A 12,103-nucleotide genomic window follows, 5' to 3' on the forward strand; every position below is an offset into this window, starting at 1 on the left:
GAGAAATGCCTTAGTGAATAAATACTTTTTGAACTTGATTGGGCTCAAAAATCAGGTTTTCACTACGGTACCGTAACAAATTTTTTCATTGCATCTCACTGAATTTATCTTCCAGTTCTAATCAACAAATTTAGATTATTGTTTCTCTAGGCATTCTGATTTATAATATGGAAATCAACACAATCTCTGCATTATTCTAAAATGGCCTTTAAAGTCATATTTGTATTTTATTTTAGTGACATTTAGCCTGTGACATTTACTCTTCCTGCTGTTGCAAGTGGCCTGACGCAATGAAATGTTTCCAGCTAGTGCATCTTAGCCTTTTACAGATAAATGAAGATGATACATTTCTGCTAATATTGGTGGCCCTCTATAACAGCATTTTCATTTTTCTGTAAATGGTTATTAGACTTGTGTAAATCTGCTGAGCTACAGTGTTCTCCATTGTCCTCTTTTGTACTGAAATATTTACAGGTTTGATATTTTCATGGTTTCCAGCTGTTTAGAGGAAGCAAGTTACTCTGTAATCCCACTTTTGTTTGTGCCATAAACACTAAAGAATGTTGCAACAAAACTAGAGGAAGCTGAAGCCTCAAAATTTTAGGCATTGTGCTTGCTGCAATATAAACATATAATTTTATCAGCAAATCTTTTCAATAGACCTTAAAATTGTTCTTCAGCATTTTCTTGACACGAAGTGGTCATTCAGATTAACAGAAGCATACAGCTTTTTTATTTCTAGTGATGAAGCATGAGAAATATTTTGCAGTGTAAAATTCTTTTCTTATACATGCTTGATTGCTGCCTGTTTCATAACATCTAAAAGATGCCTATGCTGAGTAAAACTTTATTCCTTAATTAGAACAGCATCGAAGTCTTGCACTGTAGTGTTCATCAATAGATCTTAAAGCCCTTTAAAGCTATATCATTATGCCCTTGTTACAGATGAGGAATCTGAAAGATAGATAAGTGTCTTCTTTTTTTTTTTTTTTCCTAAGCATACTAAGAATATTAGTTGAGAGCTGGAAGGAGAACCTTGGCCCACAGTGATCTGCTGCTACTTCCTCCAGCACAATTTTTTTTACAATCTAGTGTGTAATAATTGACCTTGAATATGTTTCATGGCAAGTTACTGAGGATAGAGTCTTCAAATGTAATTCTACCTTATATTTTTATATAGTACTTCTGTGTTGTCTCCATAGCTTAAGTGATTAGAAGGACAAATGTGTTAGTTCACCTCTTAGCAGGACCATTTTGAAAAATAATGAACTGATGTTGCTACAGTAAAACACAATTTTGTGTAACTAGTATGATTTTAACTGAAATAGATTAGGTGAAAAGATGGGGAAATGGCAATAGCTTCTGCAGTGAAGATAGGAATTAGTCATTTTAGAACTATGACAGTATTTTATAGATGACTGTGCTTCTATAAGTAGGCAAAGAATACTTAACCCTTCGTATGTAGACCTTAACAGCCCAAAGAAAGCTTAAGAGCCATACTTGTATATACCTATACAAGTGTCAGCACACTCTCATGTTAATTTGAGTAGTCTTAAAAATGTATCAATTTGATATCGAGAAAAGTAGATGTCATGCAGCAATAATTTTGCTCTATGCTTAATTTTTAAATGTGCTTCACTGTTTGTTTGCATCTTCTAATATTTGTACTCATGGCTGCTTGGTCTTCACTAACATTTTGCATGTTTTTCTGTTGGATTTTCCAACCAGTTCCTATCTCTCCTGCAGAAGTATGATCCAGAACTCTTTCGAATGGCTTTGCCTTGTCTAAGTGCTATAGCTGGTGCCTTGCCCCCTGATTATTTAGATACACGAATTAGGTCAACTTTGGAAAAGCAGACGTCAGTGGATCCAGAAGGAAATTTTGATCCCAAACCTGTCAACACAGCAAAGTGAGTCATATAAATCATAGTGATTCATATTCTTCTCAGCACTGTACAGATGTTAAATATTTCCACATTATATCTGCAGAACACATAGTAATTTCTATACTTATTGTGTATCCTGTTACCTAATAGTTCAAATGTTTTTGACATATAAACCTGTAATCCGTTTGATACTATCATTATTTAGAATGTATTTATGACAAATAGTAAAAGATCATCAAAATCTGGTAAGTGATTCATTTGGCCTATTGCCCAATTTTTGTAAAAACTTCACTTGATTTTGATCTGTAGCAATACAATACAGCAAAATAAGGAGATCATATGTGAAGATTTAATAGAGACTTGACCTTGCTAGTAATCTTGTGCTTTTAAAGTGTAGATGTCTAATACTTCTGTATTCAAGAGCTGAGGATCACTAGTTGATTCTTGCTGTTAAATTCTTATCCCTCTGTCCTTGTGTAATGTGAAACATCCATACAAGTATTATCCTGTATTAAGAATTACCAGGAAAAATACCTGCAGGCATTTCTTCTAAAGAAAACGAAATGTAAAAGCCAAATGTCTGGCCTTCATCTGGACATGAAGCATTTTGATTAGTGCTATATTGTACTGACATTTTTTTCATAAATCAGACTGTAGTAACTCATGATTGAATGACCATACTCCCCTTTGTTTACAGCCTTGTACTTCCTGAAAAGTTGGAGTATATTGTCAGCAAGTATGCTGAACATTCCCATGATAAATGGGCCTTTGATAAGGTAAGAATTATTTTTAAGACTGGCAACTGTCATAAAAGGACTAGTAAATAATACCTGGGGTGAACATTGAAAGAAAAACTGGGCAGTTTAACCGACAGGCCCTTGTCTGGAGTGCATTAATGTAGCATATTTCTTTAGGGATATGTGGAAGAAACCTTTTGCTCAAGAAAATGCATTGAAATTTGACGCTTTTTCAAAGTGGACAGAATTTATTAGAACAAAGATCTGAGGGGAATGGAGAAGGGGCACTTTGTTTTAAGTAAGAATACATAGATCTTAGCTTCATTTTGCCTGTTAATGATGTTTTTTGACTGGGAGTCAGAGATTCAATTTTACTGCAGCAGCTCTGTGATCTAAGAGAGTACTTGGAAAGTCTAATGTCCTTTTTTATTTCAGAAAATGTAGTTATAGCTTTTCTTTTTAGCTTTAAGAAGGCTGTTATGTATTGATTTCCTCTATAATTTCCCAAGTGCTCTGCCCCACTGTGTTGTGTTTCTGTTTCACTACTTCAAAATAGCTATAAGACAATATATGCTAAATGATGTTCAATATTTTTAATATACACTTAAACATTTAATAAAGGCCTTTTTATTGTTACATTTTGCAAACAGGTTTTAATGTTAATAAATATAACTTTTAGAGTTAAGTTTGAGCCAGGTGAAGTCTGATGGAGTTATTGCAGTTTTTGATAACTATGTTGAAATTTTTTGGACATGAGTAACTCATTCAATGCAAGTATGAATTTTAACTTCTTTCATTCAAGGAAAAAAATAGAGATAAAGTAATTTATTATAACAATTAATAACAGATTAATAGCCATTTTGTAGAACAGTTATGCGGAAATAACAATTCTGTTGTTATGTGGGGCTACATATGCAAATTTGTAGAGAAAGGTATACTTATATATGGATATGTAAACATACACACATTAATCTCAAACCATTAATTTCAGTTAATATAGTTTAAGGTAAATGATTCTTTAAAGTTGCACTCTTTAGTGCTTGATCCGTTAATATTACATTTTCTTCTTTGTGTTGCTGACTTTAGCCTCCAAGAGAATAGAGACACTTTTTTTACCTTAGCCAGTACTGTTGTAAACCATGTGAAAGGGGCCAATGTATATTAGACTCAGAACTGGTTGCATGAGATCTGCTACTCGTAGATGGCATTTAATCTGTCTGGACCAACCTGTTCTGGTGTATACACAGATGGATGTGTGCTCTTTTAACAGAAACTTCTGTGGCACTGAGTAGCTATTGGAGTGGATTAGCAGTTCAATGTGACAAACTAGAGTGGCCAATTTGCCATTAATCAACTGTGTTGTTGTTCTCGTCTTATTTCAGTATGTGTATTTTTTTTCAGACTAATAGTGGATGGAAATATGGTGTTTCACTGGATGAAAATATGAAGACTCATCCATTAATAAGACCTTTCAAAACTTTAACTGAAAAGGTAATAGAGGAAAATTCAGCAGCATTAATACAAAGTAGATTGTTTTGTGTACTTTTAAAAATCCATTTCAAATATATGCTACAAAAGGAAGAGAGACTAGCATACTTACAGTTAAGAACAGGAACATCTATATGCTAAAGTGGTTGTTTAGTTAATCTTGCACAAAGTCTTGTATACACAAAGTTTCTGTTCGGCAGCCTTCATAGGCCTGGGTCAGTTTGTATTCAAAGTATCAATAGCACAGGGTTTTCAGGCCTTCATGGATGAGGAATGACTGGCAGCGACTCCTGGGTTTTAGATGAAAGTAGGCAATTTTGTCTTCAAGAAAGATTGTAAAAAAATTTGAAGAAAGCGTAGGAGATGCTTCAGTTGAAAATGGGGAAAAACATTTAAATTATTTTGAGTGCATTTTTTTGTTTGAATTTCTTGACTAGGCATTAATGTCTTCTAGTTGTCAGAACAGTGAACTGAATTTGAATTCTATTACGTATCTTTACAATGATTCATTGGGTGACTCAAATAAGTCAATTACATTTGCCCCTCTTTACCACACTTTTCCTGTTCAGAAAATGGAGATTGCAAAAATCAAGAGGGATTCAAAGGGTTTAATTTTCCAAGGTTTGAAAATTGCTTTGAAATCTTTGGAGAGGAACTGAAAAATTGTTGGTTGAGTTGTCAAAGAGAATTTTCTGAATTGTCTCAGATTAGAAGTTTTGAACCTTCAATCAAGTCCTTCCATAAAAACTGTCATTTTAAGTAACTGTCATAAACTTCTTATTTATGGTAAGAACTGAAATACTTTTATTAGGTTGATTTGAGAATTCTTAATATGACATACTCAGAATTTTCTTTGCCATAACTTTTCAGATTTTCTATAGCACTTTTACTTTTCAAAGGATAGTTGGCTGTTCCCTAAATTTTTATCGATGGCTGTATTTATATGAAGGGAGGTATAGATCAGCAATGTTCTGTATCCATGAATGGGTATAAATACAGGAAGAGTAAAAATAGGCCTTGTGTGCTGATGTATTCAAATGTACATACTTGCCTAACTAATTTCATAGCACTTGCAAGTGCCATCAATTTTTTATTATTTTGGACTGGAGGAATCAATGAATAAGTTTCCAGATACTGGCTACATTATTGCTTCAGACCTCACTTGAGTGGTGTTTGTAACACATATCCCAGCAATAAATGCCACTAAAAATTAAACCGAAAAAAGTATTTTAAAGCTTCTTTCTTACACAAAAAGAACAATATTGTGTCTTCAGATATAATATACAAATTTTGTTTACTTTTGTGGCATGTGACAGTTTATAAAGAAGGGCAGTATATTTTTGTGGAGTTTTAGCTACCTGCTAAATACAGAGAAATTTTTCATTATTTTCTTCAAAGGAAAAGGAAATTTATCGTTGGCCTGCCAGAGAATCACTGAAAACCATGTTAGCCATGGGATGGAGCCTAGAAAGGACCAAGGAAGGAGGAGAAGCATTAATACATCAACGTGAAAATGAAAAGCTCCGCAGCATATCTCAGTCTAGCCAGGTAAGGTGGAATTGCTTACATTTAGAAAGCAGAAGGCTTGTTTGTTAATATACTAAGAAAAGCACAAAATTGTGTTACTTTTATATTCTTTTTAATGAAATTAAAATTTTAATGTTGGAGTTCTGAGATTGGAAGTTACATCACTATAATAAAAAACATTGCAGTAACGCTGAAGAGGGTATTGCAAAAAGACACAACTTTTAAGATATCAAAGACCATATCTATTTCATTTTCTCAGAAGACCTGAAGCAAGTTTTGATATAGTCATTGAAAGAATACATGGCAGAGCATTTAAAGCCATTTATTTTATAATAAGTAAATGTAGTAATTTTCAGTTTTTTTGGTCAAACAAGAGAGCCTGAAACAGGCTTTTTTCAATATTATAATTATGACTGATAAATAAAGTTGTGCATTTAATACCTTTTGTTCAATCTACAGGCAAAATTTGCAGGTAATTTTATAGTACCTAGCATTTTGATGTGATAGACTATTTTTTTCATTTTGGGGTGGGGGTTTTTTTGTTGTTTTTTGGAGTAGTTTTTTTTACTATGGTGATACTGCTGCTCAGTATGTCTGTGTTTTGGAGGAGGGGAAAGCTGTTCAAAACTATGACAAGTGTTGAAGAATTTTTACTGTACTCCTTGGGGTCAATTAAACACACACTTGTGCTGGAACATAGCAAGATTTAATGAGCAATATGTGTGCCATAAGCAATTCTGCAAGGAGTGTGCAAAGATGTATCATGAACTGATTCCTTCTATACACTTGCAGCAGCACTGATCCTGTAAGTATCAGCATCAGGCACCTTAAGCCTGTGTTGGCTTCGTTCCCCAGTACCAGTTTTGTTTACCAAAAGTGGCCCCTGAGCACTCTGTTACACGACAGCATTTCTTATCTCTTCAGCAAACTCCACTCCCTTGCAGGGTGTCCTGTCTCTGGTGTCTCTGCTTCCAGCCAGTGGAGCCTGTGCTGCAGTTGGGCCTTCTTGCCCAAAGGGATGCATGATAAAGACATGATTGAGTAGAGGATTTCAGCACGTTTAACTTCAGTACATGATTTAAATCGACAATTTATATAAGACTGCTCACATTTAACGTCTGCCCAGTAGGTTTGTCGCACTTCAGACGTTTAAAGGCTGCATAAATATATCATACTTCTCCTTTTTCTTAGTCTGTAAATTCCACAAGACCATAACCTATTTTAATTTTTTGTTGTGATGTGTCGTCTTTAGTATATGATACATTCAGGCTGTTGCCACACTGTTCTGTCATGTTTCGAAGGCACATCTTGTATGCCTCATGATTGGTCTCCTCTCTTGGGCTGAAAAGCATAGTTCTTAGCAGCTTGCCATCTGTTGTGAATAGAGAGATATAACTATCTGCAGAAACTTTCATATTGCCACATCAGCAGATGCATTCTGTTAATGACCCTGTGTGTCTTCAGCACATTGCAAAACAAAATGCGAACAGTTTCTACAAGGTTAAAAATGTAAATTATGCTACTCTAATGAGATCAACAATTGAGATGTTGTAGTTGAGTATTTTATTCTTTTATCTGAAATACTTTTATCTGAAAATAATTTTCTTATTTTTTTTTTTTCCCCCACAGGGAAATGGGTATAGTCCAATGCCACTTGATCTCTCTAATGTGGTGCTTTCTAGGGAGCTTCAGGTTTGTATTTATGTTTTGCATATGTCCTGAAAAGAATTAACAGATTTGGAGGTTTTTATTATTAATGAGTGAGTTTTGTCAGGTTTTACTAGTGTATTTGTGACTGTGGTTGTGATACACTGTTATTGAAAGGTGCATGCCATACTATTTACAAATTTAAAGAAGGATTTCTACTGTTTAGCCCATGGATGCTTCCTGAGTTCTAGAAAAAGTTATCATGAATCTAGGGAAGGGGCCGTAAACAACATGTGATGTATGTGTGTCCTGTGCCTGTGCTGACTTCAAAGAACAGTTGAATGTAGAAATGACACTGTGATGTTTCTTTAAAAAAAAAAAAGTGTAGGCTTTAGTCAAGACTTTAAAGACTTTAGAATTATGTAGAACTACACAATCTTTAATTGTCACCTTTTAATTTTGCATCTTGTTTTTTTTGATGATAATGTAGGGAATGGTAGAGGTAATGGCAGAAAACTACCATAATATATGGGCCAAAAAGAAGAAAATGGAGTTAGAAAGCAAAGGTAAGACAGAGTCCTGTGAACCACATTAAAAAGACAAGGAAAATGAGGGAGAAGAAACAGTCTGAAAGAAGTCTGTGTAAGACAATCAAAGTAGAATGGTTCCTTTTTGTACTTGAAGCAAAAGAAGTCTTACAGTAGAAAAATTTACATTTCTTTCAACTTACTAAAGGTGGAGGTAGTCATCCTTTATTGGTGCCTTATGACACATTGACAGCCAAGGAGAAGTCACGGGACCGTGAAAAGGCACAAGAGCTGTTTAAATTCCTTCAAGTCAATGGTATAATCATATCTCGGTAAGTAACACATTTTTTTGAGATACTTTCTTACATTCAGTACAGAAACCATGATGATTTCCCTTATCCCACTGCAGTCTGTTATTTATAAATATAATTACCACTTGGCATATCTTCTGTAAACCACAGTCCTTGTTATTTTTATGTTCAGAAAGACCCTTCTGATATAGTGTAGACAGGTAACATTTTTAGTAAGTATGTGATCATAGTAAATACAAAATACAACAGTAATTAAGCCAGCAGATGATTCAAAACTTCTAAGTCAGCAGCCAGCAATGTCAGTAAGGATCAAGGGGAAATAGATCTGAGGTCTGATATTGAAACACATCTATGTAAAAGTAAGTTTTAATCCAGTTTTTGAGAAAAATCTTGGTTTGAGTTCTGTGAAGCAGTAAGAGAAAGTGGGTATTTTGTGGGCATTTCAGCCTTAACTTCTGTTCAAGCAGAAATGCAGACTTCATTAGTTGTACTCTAACTTGAATTGCTATCTCTGGAAGTAAGCTGGCCTGTGGGGACTTAAACTATCAAAGAAATTAAAATAATTTATTACACTGTATTTTTGGCTTTATATGATGGCATTGTGAGTTACTATAACTGATATTTTATTGCATGTGAAACACCAAAGCACATATGAAACTGCAATTTTGCTGGCATTAAGCATTTTTGTAAACTAAACTGTATTCATGAACAACTTTTTCTGTACATGCATAGAGTCAGATCTTACTGGTCTTCACGTATTTCTGCTTTTCAAGTCTGTGTCTCTAGTGAAAGTATAGATTGAAATTTATACAACTTGATTATTGGGATCTGAAAACGGTAACTTTGGCTTCAACAATTAATAACATTTCTTAAGATAGCAGAGGACGGCTCTGAATATTCATTTCTGCATCACTGCAGAGAAAAATTCCCTCCTGCCACGTATGTAGGCTCTTAGCCTGAAACCAAAATGTAGGTGTGCCACCTAACATTTTTATATCCTTTATAATTGCTTTAGAGCTATTGAATAAGAAAAGCAGGTTTAGTTCCTACAATTGAATAGTCTTTTGAAATACCAATGGAATTGCTCAAATAGGAGTTTTAATATCTCTTTGTAGCTGCAGCTGTTGGGGTTAGGAAGACAATGTTTTCAGTGTTAACTAATGGGACAAGTGAACTTGATAAAGCCTGTTCAAACTCTTTTTGGGGCATGGGCAGAGAGTTTGCAGTAATTGTCTATTTCAGGGTGAATCAAGATCATCCTCTTCTCAGAGTTTTCTTCAGATGAATATGTGCATATATTAAATATACATAAAATCTTTTGAAGTACTGATTGCAATTATCACATTTCCAGAATGTCATTCTTGAAAACGTCGAACTAATCATTAAAACAAGGAAATTCTTTATAATTGGAAATGTATAGGCGGCACAGTGTGTGTGCTTTGCATATACCATCTGCCTGTGTTTTGATTTTTACTCCTCCTGCTTTGTTAAGAACACTTTTGAAGTACTTTTGGGTGTTTATGAGATACAGATAAATCTCTCAGGCCTTACTCAAGTATATGTTAGAAACAACATGGTGGTTTTTTAAGCATCTTAAACCTCTACAAGTTGTTTTGATGTTGCCTTTATTATTTAACAGAATTACCAGTGTCTTCCAATATTTAGGAAAGTACATGTAATCACTTAGCAACCACAGCTTAATATAAACACAAAAAGAGGTTATTTACAGTGGTCTCACTGAACATACAGATAAATGCTTAGTTGCATTATCCTCTCTGAGGGTGAGGTAACAGGAGATGCTTATCAGCCATACATAGCTATTAATACATACCGAATCATTTGATTACACATGTGATATATTGATTAACAGAAGGTCATAAACGTATATGAACTAGGACTCTTCAAACAGATTTTTTTTTTTTTTTTTCAAATGAAACTGTAAGATGGGAAGTTAGAGTCCTTTTATGTGTATGTATAAAATGGGACTGGAAAGTATGCTTTAGCTCCTGGTTCTCTTCCCCCTGACCACAACTGTTCATCTCCTCTTACCATGTTCTGTCGCAGTCAAGAACATACACTTCAGTATTAGATGGTTTTGTTGTTAAAATTTCTGTTGCATCAGCCTTCTCCCACAGAATTACTTTTTCCTGGAATTCACCACATAAATGTTTTTCAACTTTTAGTCTAATCTTCCATTTATTCTCCTTAATTTACTCCTACACCAGTGCTAAGGAACCTCAGGATAAGTGATCGTTTCCTCCATACCACAACAGTGAGTCCAGCAACTTTCCTGCTTTCTTGTTCCTTTCATGCTTTTGCCTCAGTGCCACAAACCACCAGTTCCTCACTTCTTCTCTATTTCTGACACACTGTTCAACCCCTCTGTCTTCTCTGCATCTCCTTCAGCCAGGTCATTTTATTGATAAAGGGGAGTCTTTCTATCTGCTACTATTTGAAGAGTCTGTACAGAAGCGAAGTAGCCATTATGTGTAACCAGAGGTTTCCCTTAATGTTACACAGTTACTTCTCACTTGGCAAGCCAGTTAGATGTCCTGGATGTAGGCTGTCATCTATCAACTGAAAATCTCAAGGGTAGTCTAGGCTTCCTAATGTTGGAATGAAGAGAATATGGAGAAGTTGCAAACTAAACAAATGTACAAGAAAACCTCAAGGAAACAAAGAAGGAAGAATTAATTACCTGTAAAAATAAGTATGTGTGAAAACAGAATTAATTAAAAATCTATAGAGTTGTGTGACTTCAAAAAGAAAAAAAAGCGCTCTTCATGTCCTAGGTGACAAGACAGAATGCATCCTTAGCAATTTAGAGGAATGAACCCTTAACAGTAAATTGGAGTTTGGCTGCCTTTCAGAGGATCTCTGACGGGCTGAAGAAATGGGCTGACAGAACTCTTGTGAGGTTGATGCAAAGTCCGATACCTGGGGCAGAATAACCCCAGGAATAGGGCAATTAAGCCTGGCAGCATCTATGCAGAAAAGCACTTTGAATTCTGCAAGTGGAATGTGAATCAGGACTGTGTTCTTGTGATGGTGAAGGCTGACTGCATACTAGGCTGTGTCATCTGCAGGTTGATGGAGGTGTTCTTTTTTCCCCTTCCATTTTGCAATCATGAGACTGTATTACGAGTACCTTGTCCAGTTTTTGGTTCACCATTGCTAAAGAAGACATCGACAAAAGAGTTAGTTAAGTAGAGGACCACCAAGATGGTTTGGGGATTGGCATGTATGTTATGCTAGGAGAGACTCCAAGGAGAGGCTAGATTTTTTTTTCAATATTAAAACAGGTGACTACAATGGGATTTTTCCACTGTCTTCAAGTACTTTATGCAAGGTTATAGGGATGATGAAGTCAAACACTGTCTCCTCAAAAGTAACCAGTTATTACAAGGCAAATTCCAACTAGATATATGAAAATATTTCACCCTTATTTTTTTAACAGTGAGGGTGGTCAAACACTATAGTAGGCTCTCCGGAGTCATTATGAGATTTCAATCCTTGAAGATACTCAGTACATTATTGGACAAGGTTCTGAACAACCTGATCTAACTTTGGATTTGGCTTTGCTTTGAGATGGGACTTGGATCAGATGACTTTCAGAGGTTCCTTCCAACCTAAATTTTGTTGTGATCCTAAAGAACTTTAGAATTTCAGTGAGGTAGGTTTCATTTGTAGCTAAAATAAAACCTAATATTTTGAATCTAGGCACAGCCAGCTACACGTTTTTTCTTCCTCTTTAATATCTTGCGTGCAGCAGTCATGATTTTGATAATGAATTTGTGTCAAAGAATAAATAATACATGCCTCTTTAGAAAGCGTCACACACTGTTGAAATTTTTCAAATACTGAAGTATAATATAATGAAGTTTAATAGTGAATAATGAAATGTAGTGCTTAGACTGATTTTGTAAAGTTGTAATTGCTGACTTCCTAAACACTTCAATCTGCCAGCAATAGAAATTGAG

The 12,103-nt window shown here is 34.9% G+C and overlaps 1 protein-coding gene across 4 annotated transcripts in view; it reads left to right on the forward strand.

Moving 5' to 3' along the window:
- Positions 1–12,103, forward strand: part of RYR3 (ryanodine receptor 3) — a 242,751-nt gene that overhangs the window by 159,757 nt on the left and 70,891 nt on the right. For all 4 annotated transcript variants that reach the window (XM_065635073.1, XM_065635075.1, XM_065635074.1 and 1 more), the window contains exons 51-57: positions 1,747–1,910; positions 2,584–2,662; positions 4,025–4,114; positions 5,510–5,659; positions 7,268–7,330; positions 7,776–7,851; positions 8,021–8,144. In XM_065635073.1, coding sequence (XP_065491145.1) covers positions 1,747–1,910; positions 2,584–2,662; positions 4,025–4,114; positions 5,510–5,659; positions 7,268–7,330; positions 7,776–7,851; positions 8,021–8,144 — 746 coding nt within the window. The remainder of the gene's footprint in view (positions 1–1,746; positions 1,911–2,583; positions 2,663–4,024; positions 4,115–5,509; positions 5,660–7,267; positions 7,331–7,775; positions 7,852–8,020; positions 8,145–12,103) is intronic.

Source organism: Caloenas nicobarica, chromosome 5 (assembly GCF_036013445.1).
Source record: "Caloenas nicobarica isolate bCalNic1 chromosome 5, bCalNic1.hap1, whole genome shotgun sequence".
NCBI classification, from domain to species: Eukaryota; Metazoa; Chordata; class Aves; order Columbiformes; family Columbidae; genus Caloenas; species Caloenas nicobarica.